At 42.3% G+C, this 23079-nt stretch overlaps 1 protein-coding gene across 2 annotated transcripts in view; it reads right to left on the bottom strand.

Moving 5' to 3' along the window:
• Nucleotides 1–1673: 1673 nt before the first annotated feature.
• Clrn1 (clarin 1) overlaps nucleotides 1674–23079 on the bottom strand; it is a 43020-nt gene continuing 21614 nt past the window's right edge. The window contains exons 2-3 of one of the 2 annotated variants that reach the window (XM_008844944.1): nucleotides 15442–15621; nucleotides 1674–1972 (exon numbers count right to left, since the gene is read on the bottom strand). In XM_008844944.1, coding sequence (XP_008843166.1) covers nucleotides 1710–1972; nucleotides 15442–15621 — 443 coding nt within the window. In that variant the 3' untranslated portion in view covers nucleotides 1674–1709. The remainder of the gene's footprint in view (nucleotides 1973–15441; nucleotides 15622–23079) is intronic. The other variant, XM_008844949.1, reaches the window with a different exon arrangement.

Below are 23079 nucleotides of genomic sequence, written 5' to 3'. Positions count from 1 at the left end.
CTCACCTCCCCACACCTACTACCAAAGCTCTGCATTTGAGGATTTCAGCTGATGGCTTCCAGGCTTAGGCATCAAATGCATCACCGAAGCAAACACCTCCCAGACACACTGGCTGGTGAGCTTCTGGAAATTCTCAAAGATCCTGAATTCAGGTAGAAAAAAACTCATTCTGGAAGCTTATAGTGTATTCTGTCATCTATGTATAAACATTACACTGCCACTGGAGCTAGTCACTTCAAGTGTACAGTTGATTCTTCCTTGCAAATTGTTCCAAAAGGAAAGGTGTATGTTTCTGTGTTTATCTCTGCCTCATGTGTGTGCGTGTGTGTGTGTGTGTGTGTGTGTGTGTGTGCGCGCACGTGCACGCAGGTGCACTCATGGAGGCCAGAGGTTGACTTGGGTGTCTTCCTCAATCACTTTCCATCTGACTTTCAAGACAGTGTCTCTCTCGTTGAACATGGAGCTCATTGATTAGGTAGGCTGCCTGGCCTGTGAGCCCCAAGAATCTGCCTGTCTTTACCTTCCCAGTACTGAAATTACAGGCGTGTGCTGCCCAGCTTTTTGCATGGGTGCTGGGTATCTGAACTCAGGTCCTCATGCTTCTGAGATGAGCACTTTACCAACTGAATCACATTCCTAGCCCTCAAATTTGTTTCAAGGAACACTTCAAAAGCCCTTATATGAGTACCAGCATCTGTGGCCAGGACACAGTGACATTTTTTTCTGCTGTGTTTTCCTGAGTGCTTTCTTGAGGGCATCAGATTGAGGGTGAATAAGGGCCAGTTTCAGGGTCATCTGTGGCCTTTGGTCACCAGCAGATCAGTTTGGTGGATAATTCAGGGGGAAAGAATTGACTTGGAACATGTTTTGTGACATCCCATGTGCAAATACCATCACAATCCCGAGATTTACATACTTTTCATAATTAGGAGTTAGTGCTGGAGACCCTAAGCTGAAAACAGTGTCCAGCGGCTCACTTTACATCAGCTTGACCAATAAGGATATTTTTCCATGATCCCTCTGTGGCTGCTGCTACGCTGTCCACACAAAGTGCTGTTGTCAGAGCAGCCGGGGCTCAGGCACAGGAAGGGAAAACCCTTTTTTCTTTCTCTTTCTTTCTTTCTTTCTTTCTTTCTTTCTTTCTTTCTTTCTTTCTTTCTTCTTTTCTTTCTCTCTCTCTTTCTTTCTCTATCTTTCTCTTTCAGTCCCTTCCTTCCTTCTTTTCTTTTTTTCAAGGTTTGCTAATTTTGACCACCAGACATGGCCAACAAAACTGTACTTTAAACAAACTTTTAAAAAGAGTACACAAGAACACTTTAGAGATGCTCATTTAATGCACTGTCATTTTAGGAAAGTAATTCCAGCTCTGCTTTCTGGAATCTGTGCCGACAAACACGAGGGCAGACAGAAACAGCATTTGTTTTATTAAAACATGTTTCTTGTCCCTGTTGACTTCTCCCTGATGGAACAGGTATCTTATCCTTCAATATGTCCATGGGGTAGCAATTTGTCCATTTAGCCAACTGTGGACCAACTGTGTCAAGAAGTTTCCTACCAGGTAAAACAACTTCCCATTATTTTCCAGTCTGAAGTATTAGTCCATAAGCTGTAAACATAACTACCAAGGGGTTCGTGCTTCATGTGGCTAAATGCATCGGGGAAACTATATCTAAAAGTCCATTCCCTTATTGAGAAATTATGGAGCCATTTCAGTACATTAAATCTGAGGCCACATTAGTCTCTGTGGCTTTAGATTTTGCAAAAGGGAACTGAAATCCAGCAAGTCGTATTAAGAGCCCATTCAAAAAGTGAACCAGAAAACAAATGAAGATGACCCAGAACGAGGTGGTGTAGTTTTCGTTTTGTGTTTTGTAGGCATAGGTCCCTTCTTTAAAATTCGCGATTTTTTCTGAGAGATGGTGGATTTTCACTTCGGAGGCAAATAATATCATGACAAGACAGCCGCAGGAGCCTGCCACAGAAGGAACAAAGAGCATGTTGGGACAAATATTACCTGATTGTAGGGGCAGAGCAGAGGTAATGAACAAACTAAAGAGAATCTTTTACCATATCCTTATTTGCATTCTTTTTCAAAATAATATTATTGCAAAATTGTAATCACAAGTTTGGTTCGCCAACCCGTGATTGGAAGCATTTGGGGTACAGCTGTGAGTGAGGAAGATCTGCATGGGGAGGTTCAGTTGAGGGCTTAATAGAGCAGTTAGAATCAAACTGATCTCATACTGCTGCAGCACGAGTTGCTGGACACCTTCAAAGCACAATGGTGAATTCAGCTGCAAAGCACCCATTGCTGTGATGTGACTTCAAGAGAACAAATCTCTCTGTACTTCACAGGTGATGTAGAATGAATGCCAGTGCAGACCCTTGTAAAAAGCTCAGGCTTCCATACAGAAGGGTACCATGACCCTTCCAGCTCCTAACTGGCCACAGCTACCCAGAGGAGGACCCGGGGCAAAGGTATCTGTGGATGAAGTACTGTTCGTACAGAGCCAATCTGTGTCTGCCTTTACTAAAGTCAACATGATTCAGGTTGAGAGAGAGGGAGTAATTGGGATAGAGAAGCAGCAAAGCTTTCTTGATGTGTACAAGTCAGAGACCTACCCTTTCTGCTTCACTTCCTCCTTCCTGTAGCTCAAATGTGGATGCAGTGGCTTCAGGAGACATTTGGGGGCAGGGAGGTGACCTCAGAAATGGAAGGTGTAGGACTGGGAAGATGGCTTAGTTGTATAATGCTTGTTGTGTAAGTGTGAGTATCAGAGATCAGATCCCCAGTTCTGGGTTTGATTGAGAGGCCTTGTAATAAGGTGGAAGAGCAATTTAAAAAAGCTGATTCTCAGCCGGGCGTGGTGGCGCACGCCTTTAGTCCCAGCACTTGGGAGGCAGACGCAGGCGGGTCTCTGTGAGTTCAAGGCCAGCCTGGTCTACATAGGGAGTTCCATGTCAGCTGGGGCTACAGGGAGACCCTGTCTCAAAAAAGACACAAAAAAATGATTCTCAACATCAACTTTAGTCCTCCACACATATGTACATACATATGTGTGCACACCACACATGCAAGCACACCCCACACACATGTGAAATGGCATAAAACATGCACGCACACATGAAGATGAAAGAAGAAACAAGAAATGGAATCCATGTACTCTGGCAAAATAAAAAGGGAAAATCGGAATCCTAGGCCCATGAAGCCACAAGCTAACCCTGCATTTTAACCTCTAGGTTTCTGAGAGACATTGCCACTGATTTGTGTAACTCACTGTTATGATTTTATCCATCATTTATCACTGATCAACCTAATGTGAAGGATGTGACTGTGGACCCTGTGAGACCCCTGTGGAACAGGGCTGCTGAGTGGATTCTGTAAACTGATAGGGGATCATCTATGCTGAGGATGAAGGATTGGAAACTCAGTGCCAGTGGATGGCCCCAGGGACAGAATCAGGTGGCATGTGGGACTGGACTAGGAGCAGGATTCCTCAGGGTCTCCATGGCTGCTAAACTGGGCTGCCACCTTATTGGTAGGAGACTGGGTAAGATAGCTTTCTGACAGGTCAAACCAATTCAGGTTTAAACCCTAATCCCCTCCCTTAATATATGATGATATATTGCTATTAGGTGATTTGAAACCTCAAGTTGAATCCTCAATTTCCTTATCTATTGAAAGCACATATTCCATGATCAGCTTTGGACACTGGAATTGATAGATACATAATTGATAGCTTTTCCTGCGATTTTTATGTATTCCTTTTTTTTAAAAAAACTTCTTATAATTTGTTGCTCTGCCCCATCCCACACCAGAAAACCCCGACTACAACTAAAAATGTATTACAGTGTCTTATTCTTCCAAATAAGATTATTGTCAATTAAGTTTATGACTCCTTCAGGAAGGCTAAATCCTTTTTATTCTTCAATTACAGTTAATTCAAATACCTTGGGAGCAGCAACAGTGTCTTCAGTTGCCATTCATTAATTCATTCATTCATTTTTCCAATTAGACATATTATGTGCCAAACATGGGGATAGTAGAAAATATGCCTCGTCTCTGCTCCCACAGTGAGCATGATGGACAGAGAACATAAAAACAATTATAAAGCAGTTATAGTGAGTGTCGCAGTAGGGGAAGGCAGGGGACAATTCCTGAGGGCCTGGGCAGTGTCCTTAAAAGTAGCTATAGGAAAGGGAGGCTGCACTGGGGAGCAGAAAGCAGCTGATGTGGAGTGCTGTAGTGTAAGTGGTAAACCAGGAGTCTTCCAACAGCAGACTGGGATCTCTGCAGAGGTAGAGACTGCTCATACAAGTGGGCAATGGCAAAAGGGGACATCACATTTCTGTTTGGGGCTTTCACATAAATACACACCTGTCATCATAGCACATGCGAGGTTGAGACGGGGGATTGCGTGTTTAAAAAAAGAATTCCACACAGGAGTGTCTCCGTCAGGTCAATCACCATCACACAACAACACAAATAGTCAAATGATGTCGCTTTCTTGAAACTTCACTTCCCACCAGCCTCAGTGTGGTAGTCGAGAAGATTCCTTTGTAAGATCTGTCAGCCTAGCTATTTTGGTATTCTGATCTTCAAACCAGAGCTTTCTCCTTACAAACCATATTATTCCTTTATTGTTAGAGCCTAACAAAAAGGCTGCAATGCTGTTTTCTCTTTATCTTTTATTTGAAAATTGTAGAGAGAATTCCATTGCTTTTACCATAAGAGCTTTCTTTGTCTGAGGAGATGGTGAATTTCAGACAGAAGAGAAACACTATTTCCTCAGTGCCTGAAAGGAAAATTCTAGCTCGGTTTCCCTTTCAAGTCGTTAAATATTTTAAAGGGATACTTTGTTAAGGAGACAGCATCTTAGTAAGCTTGCATTTTAAATTCCTCAGGTGCAGTCACCTGGACATCTTGAGACTCAAAGCTTTTGTCATAGCTCATATGTCAAGGGTGCATGCAGATGGGACAGAGTACATGGGCTAGTTACGTAGATGCTCTGAAATTCCCCTCTGGACTCGGGTTGACCAAGGTCAACTTTGTCATCTTGGAATCAGAGGACAGAAACCACACCTGAGCCCCTGACAATCTGTCTGTGACTGCTAAAGGGAAACAACTCAGTGTGAAGCAGATATTTTTGCTTCTCTCTGTCTATATCCATGAAAGAGATGTGGGATCAAGGAAAACTATTTATGACTTACGGACCAAAAGGCACACATGAAGGCTTTCTTTGTGTGGCCTGGATGCTTGGGCTATGGAGAGAGGTGGACAAGGGATGTGACGAATGGTGAGAACAGGGCCTGTCATATTTCCAGCATGACTCTCCAGCCCCAGCAAGAAGGGCTTCTACATTGAACCCCCTATTTAGAGGGGTTTCTCTCTCTTTTGAAAGCTCTCTCTCCCACACAGGAAGAGGCATGCAAAATCAATGGAATGTTTCCAACTGGAGTCTGCTCACATTATAGGCGGTACTCCTGGGACCCTGGAGCTTTCGCCCCAGTAGCCCTGAGACCATTTCTGGGGCTGCATGGGCATCTTTCCAGGGTCAGTCCTCCCAAGAGCATGTTGGTAGCTGAGGTCACACATCTCAGGGCACTGTGGGTGGCCTATGAATAGCCATTCAAGAGACACAGTCGGGGTTTGGATATGCAGACATGTATAAATATATACATATATATGTATATATTTTTATATGCTCAGAGGCCTTATCCTGAGTGAAATGAAGTGAACAGGGACGGGAGTGGACAGAACCCAGCTGACTCTGCTTCTGTCACTTGCTTGGGTACAGAATTCACAGGAGTCAAGAACTCTAATTTGAAACTCACCTAGGTTCTCCTGGGAGGATGTTTCTCAAGGTAGTAGAATTCTGCAGATTTTATTTAACAAGGTCATGAACTTTAAACTTAAATGTTTAGACAAACACATAGCATATGGATATCCATTCATACTCTTTCCCAAGGCCTCACAGATGCTAGAATTGGACCTGTATGCCTCTCTCCACTTTTTCCTAGTGAAGCGTGTACACAAAAATCCCCAGCTCAGCTAGGCCCACTGGGACAGATTCCCCCAAATATCTGTCCATCTGATCCTCACTGCTGTAATCACAGAGAAGTTAGAACGAGCCAGACTTTGGAAGCCAGCTGAGCCTCGCTCTCAGTAGAGTTTGGAATGCAACCAAGCACAAGGCCCACATTTGCTGCCCAGAGCAATGCTCAGTGACCTGCAGTCATTTCCCTTTCATCTGTCTTATTTCCCCACCATCTGGCTGGTGCTACTGTTGCCCCCCCCCCAATTTAATAACTTTGATTACTGAGTTAATTTCTGACTGAATAAGATAGCTGAGCTACAGGGCTGTCACACCATAAATGATCAGTCATTAACAAACATTTTCGATATGTTAGACACTGCACGTTCTTGACTCTCCTCTAGCAGCTGCCTGGAGTCGGGTATCTGTCTCCTCCAGGCCTGACAATACTAGGAACATAGGTCACAGTTAGTAAGGGAGTTGCCTTTTCGTCTCTGCAGGGGCCTGAGTGTGACTAGGCTTTTGAGTGAGAACACTTGCCAGGTTCCATAGGCATCCAGCATGCTTAGGTCCTTATAGGGGAAGGAATCTCAGAAATTACTGTTAGCACTAAGGTCATATTTTGGAGGATAATAAATTAGAATTCCAGTTCCTTATAAAGAAATGATCGAGGCTAGAGCAGTTAAGAGCACTGACTGCTCTTGCAGAGGACCCGGGTTCGATTCCCAGCACCCATATGGCGGCTACGAACCTTCCTTAACTCCAGTTCCAGGGGAATCTGAAGCCCTCTTCTGACCTCCATGGCATTGCATGACACGGGTGCACTCACATACATATAGGCAGTACATGCATACACATAAAAATAAAAATAATAAATAAAATATTAAAAAAGAAATGATCAACATCTTCAGAATGAAAACATTATCTTTCAATTCTCTTGTGACAAATATTAGAAGCACTCCATTTTTGGCACAATGATAAATTGATCATTTACCTCTTCAGAGTTTTAAAAAATGAAACACAGGCTGGAGAGATGGCTCAGCGGTTAAGGGCATTGACTGCTCTTGCAGAGGACCTGGGTTCAGTTCCCAGCACCCACATGGTGGCTACGAACCATCCTTAACTCCAGTTCCAGGGGAATCTGAAGCCCTTTTGACCTCTGTGGCAGTGCACGACACGGGTGCACTCACATACATGCAGGCAATACACTCATACACATAAAATAAAAATAATAAGTAAAATATTAAAAAAAATGAAACACAAGGGTGGGAAATCCAGAACTTCTTAGGTGTGGTGCACATCTGTGCCGCTATGCAATCTCACTCCAAGTCAGTCATTCCCTGAAGGTGAGCCCCGCCCCCAGGAATGATCTCTTTCCCAAACAGAAACTGTGTGACCCCATACTGCTTTGAAGAACAGAGCTTACCACATGGAAAGGGAGCAGGAGATGAGTAATGCAAGCTGACACCAAGGAGTGGATTCTGAGGTTGGAGAGCAAGCGATTCGAGAATGCGTTTCCACAGAGGCGAAGTAGGAAAACGAGCAAAAGCGGTTAAGCGGAGCTTTCCCTGCCTTCCATCAGGGACAGGTGAAGAGCTAACCTCTACCCCAGTTTTCCCAATATCATGTAATGGAATAGGGGCTAAAAACCCAACGCTTAATGTAAATAGTGTTTTAAAGAAGGCTGTCCTCACACGAGGAAATATGTAGAGCTGCTTCCACATTGAGTATTCATTGTATACTTACTGCATTGCTCTGGAAACCTAGGGTATAATACCGAACAAAACAGATTTAAAAAAAAAAACCCTTTTCCTCACAGAGCCCTCGGTGGTAGATATGATGGAGAGAAAGAGACGTAATAACAAAATAAGTAAGTGCTTGAGTGTGATCTGTACTAGAGAGAATAAAATAAATCAGGGAGGGAAGGACGGTGAAGGGCGAACAGGGAAGCTTTAGGATGGTAAGTGCGCAGTGCAACCTGAGGGGGGGCGGGGTTTCAGAGCGAGGGAAACTGGATGAAAAAGAAGCCAGATGTGCTGAGCAGAGAGGATGGCAAAGAGGGGCAGGAGGGCATCCGTCCATATGTGTTCTAAGCCATCTCGTCTGTTTCCACAGTGGATGCATCAAGTGATGCTTTGAAGGCTGCATTAAGGACTTGGGCTTTGACGCTTGATAAAACAGAAAGGGAAAACACACTTTCTGAACAGGACAAGAGTCCCCTGCAATTGTGACAGTGACAGAAAAACAGTTGAACCCTTCCTTGCCCAAGGCTGGGCCCTGGGCACAGTAAGTGAAACACAGTCCTGGATGTCGGTGATCAGAAACAGAATCATCTTGCAACACTCTGGCACTGCACTTGAAAATGAAATTCCTTGCCCGCTGCAATCATAGACTCTCTGACATCACTCATCTCTCTCTCTTTGGCTTTGTTCTGAGGTCTGTGCTGACCCTACAGGATATTTTCAATGCTGGGTTTTCCACAACTGAACGTCCCCAATCGTTCTCATACCCCTGAAAAACAGCTCCTCCATCAGGACTGAAATAGAAATGAGATGCAATGTTTTCCCACTACCGATTGTAGAATAATATGCCCTACAAGGTTTCCATCTATTACAGAGGTTGGAATATTATTAATACTGAGTCTGGTATGTAGTAGAAGCATCCTATTTTTGTACTGTTATTTTCCTGTTTCACATAGGACTGTGCTTATTTATGTTCTATGCCGTGGTAATTACCACAATTAATTGGACCCACATTAAGAGCATCCCCTCTTAAAGAAAAGCATCCATTTTATTTGTCTTGCTTTATAGTACACCAAATATGTTGCCACCATTAATACAACAGTAAGTTCAGATTTGGGTGGCTTTCATCATCCCACAGACTGGAGCTGATGCATCTCATGCCAATCTCAGAGAATATTCCCTGAACTACTAGAATATTCTACCAGTGATCCACAGAAAGTCTTCCATATTCAGGTCTGGGTAAAGTTCTCCACTGTTGCCTAAGAAGCACTCGGAACAGACCATATGAACTGCGTATGCACAAATCGCAACGTGCCTATGGGAAAGGATGGGTCCGCTTGTCCGCACGTTCAGCCCCCCTTTTTGGCTCCCTCCTTTTCTCCACCTCCTGAATTTGGGGACATCTTTCTGTCTCTCCTACTCCACCTCCTGAATTCGGAGACATCTTTCTGTCTCTCCTACTGCATTCTTTGCCTTCATCTGTTCTCACAGGAGGCCATCTTTTCACAAAACTCATGTGTCAAGTATTTTGAAACATTCTCCTCTTTCAGCCTCTAAACACCACAGTTTCTTGGGGTTCCCTCTCTCAATACTCCTTTTCTAGACCTTTCCTCTTGAATCTTGAACTTCTGGTGCTCTTCTGGACCTTTCTCCTAAGCACCTTCTCCCCGCAGGTGATCTCATTCATTTCATTCTACATAATTTCTAGACCCCGTCAACACTTAAATTTAAGTCTTTAACCCTGTTCTCTGAACTCCAGGCTCAAACATCCAAATGTTTCCTTAAGATCTGCACTTGGACATCTTGGAGCATCTCAGAGTCAACATGTCCGAAATGAACACTTGATTTCTAGAACTGAGCACCTCTCTCTAAACTTTGTCCTGTCCATCCTAGTGAATGCCCCCACCATCTATTAACTGTGTAAAGTACTTGCAAAATGTTTTGGATCTGGTTCCAGAATGTTTTTAGAATCTAGTCATCTCTCACCATCTCCAGTGCAATAACACTATTTTCTACCAGCCATTTCTTAAGGAGGTAAATCATATCAGAAACCATAAAATCTTTCAAAAGCTCATTGCAATTAGAATACATTCTAAAACGCCTTACATAGATTTTAAGGTCCAACATTAACTATATCAGCAAATCTCTCTAGCTTCATTTAAAAATTTTAATTAATTTTCCCTCACTCCTTATCCCTGTGGCTGGTTGTCTTTCTGTTCTCCCACAGAGTGGACCTCCTTCCCTAGTATCTTGTGTGTTTTCTCCACTGCTTGGGAAGTTCTTTGAGGGCTCTTAGCTTTTCAGCAACTGGGAGAAATCTCTGATGACAAGTCAAAGCCCGATTCCTGCTACATTATCATCACAACCCGTTTATCACCCTTAAGCATTGTAATATGCAGTCATTTAATTATATATGCACACTTTTTTTTGACTCCCAGTAAGGTTTCAGGTTCTCCAAAGGCAGGACTATGTGCCTGATTCATTGTGGAGTTATCAGCACCCATTACAAGGGCTGGCATATAGTGAACACTGTGCCAGATAAAGTAAGTGAATGTGCCTGTGGCAGCAATCTGCATCACTGGCTGCAAATGAGAATTACTGGCAAGAGCTAAACCAAAAACCAAAACCAGTGCCCCCAGAGACACCAACTTAATTAGCATGGTATGGGACCTGGCATCAGATTTAGAAAACTCTTCAGGCTCTCTCTCTCCTCTCTCTCTCTCTCTCTCTCTCTCTCTCTCTCTCTCTCTCTCTCTGTTTTTTGAGACAGTGTCCTCCTGTAGCCCCTTCTGGCCTGGAACTTGGTATGTAGACTAGGCTGGCCTTGCTCTGTCTCCCCAATCCTGGGATTAAAGGTATGCACCAACATGCCCAGCTGAAGGAATTCTTATGTACAGATTGGGCGTGTGCGTGGAATCACTGCCCAAAATGAGCTGGGGGAGGGGCGGGTGCATTAAGGTATTAACTCAATCCTACATTGGAGAAAAGACTTTAAATTTTTTTTTAATTCTAATTTGAGTATTTGCCTGCATGTAAGTGTACCTGTGACATGCAATGCCCATAGAAACCAGAAGAGGGCATCAGATCCCCCGAAACTGGAGTTATGGCCCTTTGTCCTGGGCCATGTGGGTGCTGGGAACCAAAGCTGGGTTCTTACTGGACCATCTCTTCAGCACTGGGAAAAGATGTCTTAAAACTAGTTTGTAGGTCACTAGAGGAGAGAGCAAATTAACTGGCTTGACATAATGATAGTGTCCGGAAATATTATACAGAGAAAGCCGGAGAACCACAGGATCTTGGATGGTAAGTGCAAGCAAGTTGCGGTGACTGCGGCAGTCCTGCAGATCCAGTGGGTGTGGTCTCTCTTTTTCTGCCTCCAGGGACTGTCACACAACACCCAGGAGACATAAGGACATGCCCAAAGCATTTTTATTCTGAGGAGCTGGCGAGCTCCAGATAGAGCAGTGGGAAGACATCCTTTTTCCTCTGTCCTTTTCTCAGTGTTCAGGATACCAAGGTGTGAGTCCCAACTAATGGGGAGGTGGACATCTGAAAAACGACCCCAGCGTGACTTCAGTACGAAACGGTGGGCAGGGAGGGAAGCTGGAGGTGAGTGGGGTGGAGAAAAAGAGGAGGTCCAGAAAGGAAGGTCAGCAGCTTTTTTCTGTGGACCGTGAGCACAGCCACCTGAGCACGGCACAATGGTGAGAGAGAAGCCCCTGGGTTCTAATGGAATGTGATTCACCTAAAATTAATGACCTCAAATACTGTCACTGGCCTCTCAATGTATAATGTGTTGACTCATATTTAGAGGGTTTGTGATAAAACACTAAAATCTTGCCCCTGCAGTCAGGATTTAAAGCCAGAGTCTGCATGCATACTAAAAATTTCACTTAACATTTCCCCAAATTCAGGAGCTCCTAGGTTCCACATGTGGAATTGAAGAGACTGACCTGTTTACCCCTAGAGGCTGCAAGTTCTTAGTCCATCTGATCTTCAAACATCTCACTGTCATACACAGTTTCTTTTAAATTACTGAAAATCAGGGATGGAGAGTTTAAGAAGCCAGCATGCTCTGCAAACACTAGGTCGTCATCCTGAGCAAGGCATTGCTCTGGATCTAGTTCCTTCCTTCCCTTTCAAATCAGAACCCTTTATCAAGCACCTTTTAAAAAATATTTTATTATTTTTATTTTATGTGTATCTGTATATTGCCTGCATGTATGTGAGTGCACCAGTGTTGTGCAATGCCACAGAGGTCAGAAGAGGGCTTCAGATTCCCCTGGAACTGGAGTTAAGGACAGTTCGTAGCTGCCATGTGATTGCTGGGAATCAAACCTGGGTCCTCTGCAAGAGCAGTCAGTGCTCTTAACTGCCGAGCCATCTCTCCAGCCCTCAAGCACTTGTTTTCACAAGTTCAAGATGAATTAAGATATAGAATAAGCACAATGCCTGATTGTTCCTCGTGTATTTGTGTGCCCAGGTTCTCCTTGCATCAGACTTGGTCAAAGGCCAAGATAAGATCTGGGACTTGGATTAAATCCTGTATTTTCTGAGTCATCTTGCTTTTCAGATACCATTAGTTAGGTTGGCTGTCAGAACTGTCAAATAATTTGTCTCCAAATGGGCTGTTCTGCATTTCACTCAGAGGTAGAACACTGGGTGGCTGAGTCAGTTAATAACTGAGGTTATCTTACGTACAAACCAGCTTTTCTTTCCTCTGCCTTGAGATGCTGGTCGGGGTCTCCAAACTACTTTTGCCTTGTCAGCTGTTTTCTGTTAGGCTCTGCCAAATGTGAGCACTTGGCGGGGCGGTTCCCAAACCTTCTAGTAGCTCCAACCAGGACAGCCAAGAGAGCGCCAGCTTTCCACTCCTTTCCATCCTAACAGAACCCCTGATAAGGTTCAGAAGAGGGACAGCGCCAACCCCTCGAGCTTCGAGATCCAGTGAACGCAGAGCCTCTCCTCAGGCTTCTAGGTCAAGTGAATTAAGGCGGAATTCTTTAATTTGTTCCCCAAGCCACAGAAATGTGAGCTGCTTCCAGGTACTAGCTTCTCTGAGAGACCTTGGGTCTCCTCTGTGCTTCATCAGTCCTCCAACCCCTGCTGAGTCAAGCCTCTGTAGCTCCCTCCTAGAGCTTGGGTCAGAAGCCTCTGTAGCTCCCTCCTAGAGCTTGGGTCAGAAGCAAGGAGGGAGGGGCAAGAAAGCACAGGTGCTTCTCCCATTCAGTCCCTCTGGGGCCCTGACTTCAGAATTTGCTTTGCTAACAAGTTCCCAGATGATGACAGTGCTGCTCACCTGGGGACCCCACCTGAGACACCACTTCCCTACTTCAAATCTCAGTTGAAATCATGTGTATCTTGCTTTCTTTCTTAACCCTGATGGAATCAACTGGCCATTTACCAGTTTGGCTTTGGATGTTTAGTAGGGAGACATAACCCCAAATGTTCTACCCTTGACTTTCTGGTGAGGTTGTGTGGCTTGCTTTCTTGGCCTGTCTGTTCCACCCTGGTCCTGGACCCCTTCTACTCTGATTCCAAGTCTTGGGCCTGGAACACCCTCCTTCCCATTCTTCTGGTACAGGTCCTCCTGCCTCTGTAAGCTGCTCTGCTAATTTCATCCCAGTAGGGTCCCGATTTCTCTTACCTGTGGCGTCTAGGCAATTGAGCCAGCATCACTTTTCTGGGCTTACTTTCTCAAGTCAACAAACATGCATTATTTCATGTGTGCAGAACTTCATGTCAGAAATAGATGAGAAAGTCCTAGACTGCCCTCATTACTGCACAATTTAAAGTTGAATTATATGCATGTGAAAGACATGGGGAGAATATTAGCAGAATTCCCACTGGAGAGAGATCTGCTTTGGTTGGGTGAATAATTGGGTTAGCGAGATGTAGGTGGGGAGACCCCAAGGAGTGCACATAAGAAATGAGTACACTGCCTTCTGAGACCCATTAGAGCCTGTTAACTACAGGGCTCTGTTTGCAAGGTAGGCACCTATACAAGTTGGTGCTAGGACTGGGTCATATGGGAGAAGGGAGTAGGGTTAGTAGGAAAATGGAGCCTGTACTGGCTGCCTCAGACCTAACTGCCGAAGGGCAACTTCAAAGGAGAAAGAAATGTCCAACAGGGACTTTCATTAGATTGTTGGCAGATGGGAGCTGTAATCTCTCCATGAAATCATCAATAAAATTATTTGTTGCTGAAGAGTATGATAAAATGTTGAACTGATTTGAAGTTTGCAATGGGGTAAAATCAGAGACCTCCTATAGAAGGATAGACACACATGAATTATGTATATGTATTTCATTTTCTCATCTCTCTAACTCCTTGCAAAAACACAGTATTATAAGCACTTTGTGGCACTGGCTGGTTTTGCATTGTTTTCCATCAGTGCTGGTTATATGTTTACCAATGCACTGATTTCTGGGCTGAGAGTTTATCCTTATCTAGATGTAACTAGCATTAGGCTACTAAAGTACCTACAGTCTTGAATGTGATCACTTGTCTATGGGTGAAACATTGATCCTTTATTCTTTAAAAATTTGATTTATGCTGCGTTTTTGATTTACACATGCCTTTAATACCAGAACTTGGGAGACAGAGGAAGGCAGATCTCCGTGAGCTCGAGGCCAGCCTGTTTTACATAGCAAGTTCCATGTCAGCTGGGGCTACAGGGAGACCCTGTCTTCAAAGGACCAAAAATTTTTTTTTATTTATTTTTATGTATATGAATGTTTTGTGTGTGTATGTGCATGTGTCATGCAATGCCCACAGAGGCCAGAAGAGGGCATCAGATCCCTTGGAACTGGAGTTAACAGATGTTTGCCATGTGGGTGCTGGAAACCAAACCCCGGTCTTCTGGAAGAGCAACCAGTACTCTTAAACACTGAGCCATCTCTCCAACTCTGTGATCCCTTATTCTTTTTATGATGAAATTTGTTCATTTTTCTGATTATGAATAAATATTGAACATTTAGAAATATTGATAACCATGAGCAAAAATTAAAATCATCCAGAGTTTCAGTACTCAGAGACCATTACAACCAACAAATGAATCTTTCTTTCTCCCTATCTCTTTCTCTCTGTCTCTCTCACCAAACATAAATATAGCCTTTATATATGTGTGTGTATGCATATAGAGTATATATATGTATGTAAGCTATTCCATCAATATTTTATATGTACATTCTCTGCATTTATAATCCAACAGATTTATAAGGTCTTAAAAAATCTCACTTCTATTTTCAGTTAACTTATTTTTTGAAACAGGGTCTCCCTGTAGTCCCAGTTGGCCTGGAACTTGTTCTGTAGACCAGGCTGGCCTCCATCTCACAAAGATCCACCTGCCTCTGCCTCCCAAGTGCTGGGACTAAAGGCGTGCGCCACCACGCCTGGCTCAGCTAACATTCTGATATAAGCATTTATCCTTTGATTGTATCTTCAAAACTATAATGTGACGATCATAGTCATTCATACAGACTACTGCACTCTATATAATGAATTTTACATTATTAGATGATTCTACTATTTCTCTACTTTTCTCCTTCAGGTATAATGCTATAGGGAGTATTGATGGATATATACTATAACTATATTTAGGTAAAGCATCTTTGGACACATTGAAAAACATGTATCTTTGGAGGTGGAATTTTATACTTACCTGAAATGAAGCTCGACAGATACAACCCCATTGGGCCATGCAGCGTTTCAAAGGGTTTGCCGAAAGCATTGTACATGAAGAAGGCTGTCCCCACCATGGTTAAGACAACAAGAATTGTGGCGAAGAGAATGATATTGACGTGGATGCTCACCGGGATCGCTCTGAGTAAATCTGGGAAAACTGGAGATACATGAAGCATTAGAGGAATTTCATTATCAGTAGCCTGTGAGTATAACTTAAAACTTAAGTCCCTCTTCTATTCATGGTTTCAAAAATCACCAAAAATCCCTTTGATGAATACAGTCTTACTTACCAACGAGCACAAGTTTACAGAAAGCTTTAAAGATAGGATCATTTCACAGGATTCATTAGTAAAACACGGCAATGGGGAAAGTTTCTGCCCTGGATCATAGGTAATTTCTTAAACAAGTGCTGGTTTTACAACTTAGAACTGTGCATTCTGATAACCAAACTGTTAATCACATTTCTCACTAATCAGTTTTTTACAATCTATCTTAATTTATAATAACAGTTTAAATTTGGGGACATCTGGGGGAATTAAAACATTACAAAGGTTTTTACATTGCCTTTGTTACAATATAAAAACGGTTTCTAGCCCACACCAATATTAGAGAATGGAGTATTTTCAGTCAACTTCAATACTTTGATGTAGCACAAAGCTGTGGGAAAATAATTTATGGTGCTACAAGAAATATTTTTTCATTAAGTGAACATGTCAAATCTATTTCTAGATTTTGTGTTCATGGCAGGTTTTCTTGTCTGCAAAGGAAATGAAAAACTTCATAGATGCAGGGCTTATCACTGCGGCATCAGCATCTTGCTTTCAGCATATCTGGAGGACCAATATGAGGAAGTATAGCTTTATCCATTTTAGTTTCCCAAGCATTTAATCAGTGGTTAATTTATTGACTCAGTGCCTACTAGGTTCCAGCTACTGTCCTGGGTGATGGACGTGGAGCCACAAAACAAGATAGAGAATGGCCTAGTTGTCTTCCACAGAGCTTATAACATAATGAGAGGGTACAGACAACCAGCAAGTAAGTAAGCAGATAAATGGATTGCTTTTTCCAAAGGTGGTCCCTGTTGATGTCTCTGTTAAACATGTGCCATTTCCACTTTAAGAGGTAGTTTCTTCCCTCAGTTCTCCCCAGTAGTAATTAGATCATTTAACTGCTGAAGCTCAGTTGCATGGTTTCCTTTATCTTGGTGTGTATGTGTACCACATATATGTATTTTTGTATATATGTCTTTTAAGTCAAACCATATTTTAAAATTTTGCTTGTTTTTATATCATGTGTATGAGTGTTTGCCTGCATGTATATATATGTACCACATGTGTGCAGTACCCATAGAGGCCAGAAGAGAGCATCAGATCCTCTGGAAGTAGAGTTACAAGTGATCGTGAGCCACCTGATGAGAGTGCTGGTACTCTGCAAGAGCAGCAAGTACTCTTAATCACTGAGCCAGCTCTCCAGTTCGCCTTTATCTTCTTATGATAAGGAAAATACACATGAAAACACTGAAAAGCCACTTTCTACAAAGTGTGTCTACAAAGACCAAAACATTTAGCAATATTCCAGGTTAGAGAGGGTATAGGGAAAGGTGCCCTTGTGCCCTTTCTGTGGAGGTAAAAATTGGTAAAATTTCCTTGAGGCATCAGGCAATATCTATAAGTCATTGAAATATCTATACCCTTTAACTCCTGACTTAACTTCCAGGAATTTATCCTCTGAATATTTTTGTTTATCAATGCAATAAAGTATTATGACTATATCCATTGTAGCATTTTTGGTAATAAAAGTTTAGAAATAACTTGCATGTCTAGCAATAGTGTATACTGTCCCATACCATGGAATCTTAGTCAATAATTACAGAAAATGAAGCAAATCTATAAGAACAGATGTGGAATTGTCATTGAAATGTGCTGTTGATGAAAAATCCACAGAGAGAAATGTACATTCTTCCATTTGGAAAAGCCAAATGGCTGTGTCTATAATAATTAAGCACTTTCCTCACCAGATTGAATTCTCTCAACACCATGAGATGGGTATATTATTAAAAAACGGAGACACAGGGGGCTGAGGAGATAGTTCAGTGGATAAGAGCATTTGCCCTGCAAGCATGAGCACCTGAGTTTGAATTCCCAGTACCTATGTAAAAAGCAGGGCATAGCTGTCTACACCTGTAACCCCAGCATTGACGAACAGAATCAGGCAGATCCCAAGAGTTCACTGGCCAACCAGGCTAGTCGAAATGCTGGGTTCTGGGTTCAGGAGGAAAAGTCTGTCTTAAAGAAATAAGGCAGAAAGCAAAAGACAAAGACATTTGGCATTCTCTTCTGGTGTCCACATGTATGTTCTCTCTCTCTCTCTCTCTCTCTCTCTCTCTCTCTCTCTCTCTCTCTCTCTCTCTCCCCTCTGCTCCAAATGGATTTGGCAGGATAGGGATTTGAATTCAAGTCCTCACTCTGACCCATTGTGCTGCTGCAGCCTCAGAGACTGGCATGACGATGATTTCAAAAGGATAGCAATAAAACAATAAGGCAGATAGCATTGTTTCTGGAGAGAGACTAAAGGACATTTCACTCTGTATTTTTTGGTACTGTTTGCAGCAAGCATTATCTATTCAATACATGCATAAATACATACATTGATGCACAAGAATTAGAAAGATAAATGAAGATATAAAAAATCCTGTGACTATGAAATAAAGAAGCATACTAACCAAATACATTGTGGGCATATTACTAGTTGCTAAGATTTGTGATTTGCACAATCCATATTTTCAAAACAATTTTGAGATAGCCAGAGAAAACTGAACATGGACTGAGTATTAGATGATATTTCAGTTATTATTGATTTCATTTATTACATTTATGCTCTTGTGGTTATGTTTTTTTTAGCCCTTATCTGTTACAAATGGGATGGATGGGGGCTGGAGAGATGGCTCAGAGGTTAAGAGCACTGATTGCTCTTGCAGAGGACTTGGACTCGCACCCACGTGGTGGCTAACAACCATTCATAACTCCAGTTCCAGGGATGTGATGCCCTCTTCTGACCTCCGTGGGCATTGCACAACACAGGCACACTTACACGCATGCAGGCAATATACTCATACACATAAAATAAAAATAATAAATAAAATATTTTTTAAAATAAATGGGATGGATGGGTAGAGATAAAACAAAACCCTTCATCTATTTGAGGGGTGGGGTAGTGGCAATGTGTGTTAAAATCCATAGATGGGGAGTGCCTGTTGCCAGAATTACAATGGTTCATTCTGCCCCATCTTCCTGAGGCATGGCAGTCTTAGACTTCCAAAGGAACAGCTGGTCTTCTGCTACAATAACCTGCCCTCTGGAGCTTCTAACTGCTGCGATGATTCCGACAGCCCGTCTGCTATTTTCACACTTGTCCTCACAGCTGGCCAGCTGTTGACTTGGTTTTTACCAGCAGTTGTTGAAAGCTAGCATCCATCCATCCCTCCATCTGGGAAAGATGGTGGCAGCCTTATTGGGTCTGACAGAATAGCTAGGTTAAGTCTCTCTGAAAATGAAGGGTAACAATAGAATTGAATCAAATGCAGAATGAAGTTGTACTGATTAGCCTCCTGGAAAGAAAAGCCAGAAACAAGACTAAATTGTCATGTGGAGCATTTTAATTCTTAGGAAAGCTTTTAAAATCCGCACTCTTGTGAGAAAATCACCCAGCAGGGCACTAATCCCTACATGCAATACTTACATTGTATCACATTTTTTCCTTCTTAATAATAATAATAATAATAATAATAATAATAATAAAATGGTAAAAAAGTCCCTGACTCGATAGTGATGATTCTGAACTCTGGAAAATCCCATTTTCTGACCAACACTAATATAACAGGTCCTGGGTTGAAGCTGGGAATGACCATTAACTATCAGGAGGTGTCACTAATGACATTGGATAGTGTGTTTCTAGGAGGTAGTCTTATTTCGTTTGGGGGTTCTTTTAGGTGTAGTATTACATTAAAGAAAAAGAATTAGATTGAAAGGGAGTGAGGGGACATAGGAGGAGTGGGGGAGGGGTACTGAGAGATGGAAATAGTGCAAAGACAATACACATGAATTTCTCAAAAACTACAAAATGAGGGCCTGGAGAGATGGCTCAGTAGTTAAAAGTTCTGGGAAAAGACCCAGGTTTGAATCCCAGCACCCACATGGCAGCTAACAACATTCATAATACCAGTTCCAGGGGATCCAATGCCCTTTTCTGTCCTCTGAGGGCACTACACGACTTGGGTGTCCTTACACACATGCAGGCATAACAGTCATACACAAAGATAAAAATGAAGAAATAAAAAAATTACAAAAAGAAAAAGGATTAGAATATTTTCAGCTATGGAGGAGGCACTCTGTTTAACCCAGCAAGACACTTCTGGGCCTCCAGAAATTTCTTGATTAGCTGTTGACAAGTGAAAGAGAGTTATTTATTAAAGCAGGCAGCCGATAGGAGCAAGGTGCTGGTCATGTGCCCACAGCTCTTCCCTCCTTCATTCTCTTATCACTGATTTCCTCCAATCTATGAGTCAATATATGTCACCTTTCCCTTAACTGCCCTTCTTTGCTCTTTATCATCACCAAACGCCTCCAAAGAATGACACGTGAGCAGTAAGAATGAAAGCAGAAAATCACATAGTGTTTGTTCAGGTTCTTGACTTAATACTGAGTATACACTAGCATATTTAATTCTTATAATTTTTTTTACACTTTGTGTGTGTGTGTGTGTGTGTGTGTGTGTGTGTGTGTGTGTGTATACATGTCAGGGATGTGTGTGGAGATCAGAAAACAAATATGGCAATCAGTTTGTCCATTCACCATGTGGGTCATCCAGGTCCTCAGGCGGTGGCAAGCTCCTTTACCCACTGAGCCATCTCATGAGCCCAGCACATTTAATTCTTACAATAGAAAGGAGGTATTATTTTAGCATTAACAAATAGGTTAAAATACTGAGATAGAAAATTAACTTGCCTAAAGCCACACAGTGGTATTGTTGGCTTTGTGTTCACTGTTCATGTCCTTCAGTTTTAGGGTAAAAGTAAAATTAACACGGGAAAAGTCTCCCTTTGAGTCATTCAAATTTTAAGGTTGCTCTTATTTATTATTATTATTATTATTATTATTATTATGTGTGTATGAATGACCTGTGGGGGGGACATGTACTAGCCACAGCATGTGTGTGGAGGTCAGAGGACACCTTTGTGGAACTGGTTCTTTCCTTCCAATTTACATGGGTTCCAGGGATCAAACTCAGGTCTCCAGGCTTGTATAGCAAGTACATTTACCGGCCCTAGTTCTGCAGGTGTTAACAAAAGCATTCAGTTGTATAGCTATCACCACAATCAAGATATAGGACAGTTTTACTACTCCATGCTCCCCATTCTTTTATAGCAACTCTACTTCCAGCACCTGTAACTTTATAAGAAAAAGCCAAGTGCTCCAGGATATGTAGTATACCATCCACCTCCTGAACAGCAGTGCAGAGTCCCAGCTGTCTTACAGTTCCGTCAGCATTTAGCAGGTTCCTAAAACTGCAGCTATTCACAAATGTGTAGGTTATCTCATTGCTTTAATTTGCATTTCCCAAAGACTGGTGAGGTGTTGCAGCCCTCGGAGAGTTTGTGCTCCGACATCACTGTGGTGGTCTGTCTCTTCAAACCTTTTATACAAGTTTTATTAGATGGTCTGTGGTTGGGTTTTGAGAGGTCTTTATGCATGCTGGATGCAAGTTCTTTATCAGATAAGAAATTCACAAATATTTTCTCCCAGTCTGCTGTGAGCCTTTTCATTTCCTTATCAGTATCTTTTGAAGAACAGTTTTTATTTTTATGAAGTCCAGTTCACCACATTTTTCTTTTATGTGCCATGTTTTAGATGTCAAATCAAAGAAATCTTTTACAAATGCAAGGTCACAAGTATTTTCTGCCATTTTTTCTTGAAGTTTTTAGCTTTACATTTGCATTTCTATTTTGTGTGTGCATTCATGTGTGTGTGAAGGCACAAATGTGAATGCCAATGCACATATATGTGTGTACAGGTTAAGTATGTGTATATGGATATGGACTTGTGTGTGCAGGTGCATGTTTGTGTCTATTCAGGAATGCACGTATATGTGTTTGTGTGTGTGCAGGTATATCTATGTACAGGTACACAGGTGTGTGTGTGCGCACGTGCAGGTACAACTGTGTGTGCAGATCCACATGTGAATGTTCATGCATGTGTGCAAGTACATGCCTATATATATGTCTGTGTGTAGGTATGTGTGTGTGTAAGACAGAGGACAGCCTCTAGTATCATTCCTCAGGCACCAATCAGTCTGTCACTGGCCAAGTACTCCCCAAGTAGGCTAGGTGTGTGGGCTAGCAAGCCCTGGGGTTCTGCCTACCTGTACCTCTCCAGCTTTGGGATTTTAAATGTAAGCTACCACACCTGGTTTATTTGTTTGCTGTTTATCATTATTATCATTTTAACATGGATTCTGGAAATCAAACTTAGGTTCTCATGCTTATATGGCAAGAACTTTACTGACTGAACCATCTCTCCAGCCCCATGATGTCTATTTTGTATAATTTGGGGCCAAGGTTATTTTGATTTTCTTTTCCCACATGAATACCTAGATATTACAGAACTTAGAGAGCTGGACTTAGATCATATGACCCACCATTCCTGTTTATAGGAATTCACCTCAGAGAACACAAAAACATGTTTCACACAAATTTGTATGCAAACCTAAATCAATTAAATACATCAATGGTTGGGTGACTAAAGCAAGTTGTGGCACATCCATATAAAGCAATAAAAAGAAGCAGACTACTGACACACACAATAGCATGGATGGATCTGAAATGCATTATGTTACATTAAAGAAACTGGAGCCAAGAGCTGACAAGATGGATTAGTAGGTAAAGGCACTGGCCACTAAGCCTGGAACCCACATGGCAGAAGGAGAGAATGGACTCCTGCAAGTTGTCTTTTGATTGACACATGAGTGTCAGCACGTGTGCTCATGTATGTGGCACACACACAATATTATAAGTGTAATATAATTCTTTTTAAAAAATGAGTCAAGAGACTGCTTTTTATATGATCCCTATACATGCCATTCTGGAGAAAGCAAAATGATAGGGACAGAAAGCAGACCAGTGGTGGCCTAAGGCTGAGGGTGAGGGACAAGATTGACTACAAAAGATGTAAGAAAGGGCTCCCAGGGTGTGGAGGCATCTGTTTCTTGACTGTGATAGCCAGTGTAGATCTCTACACATCAGTCAAATTTTATAGACCTACATTTTTAAGGGAGTAAATTTTATTTTACTTAAGTTATACCCTAATAATGCTGACTAAAACAGAGTAGGAGGAACATGGCCTGGAATGTGTGGCGTCTTCAGTGGGAGAAGTCCCTTCTGCAAGGTGACACCATTGTGAAGAAGGATAGGTTCAGTACAAAAGAGGAGCACTGTGATAGGAGCCCAGCAGCCACACTCTGTCTACTGTCTGATCCTGAGCAGGTAGTGGGTCCACTTTCTTCTCTGTAAAATGAGGATGTTGAATGGAGTAGCTTAGGACAGGCCAGCATTTGCATAAGA

The sequence above is a fragment of the Nannospalax galili genome, unplaced genomic scaffold, assembly GCF_000622305.1.
Source record: "Nannospalax galili isolate Female #2095 unplaced genomic scaffold, S.galili_v1.0 scaffold351, whole genome shotgun sequence".
Taxonomy (NCBI): Eukaryota; Metazoa; Chordata; class Mammalia; order Rodentia; family Spalacidae; genus Nannospalax; species Nannospalax galili.
This window is presented reverse-complemented; position numbering and strand designations above follow the sequence as displayed.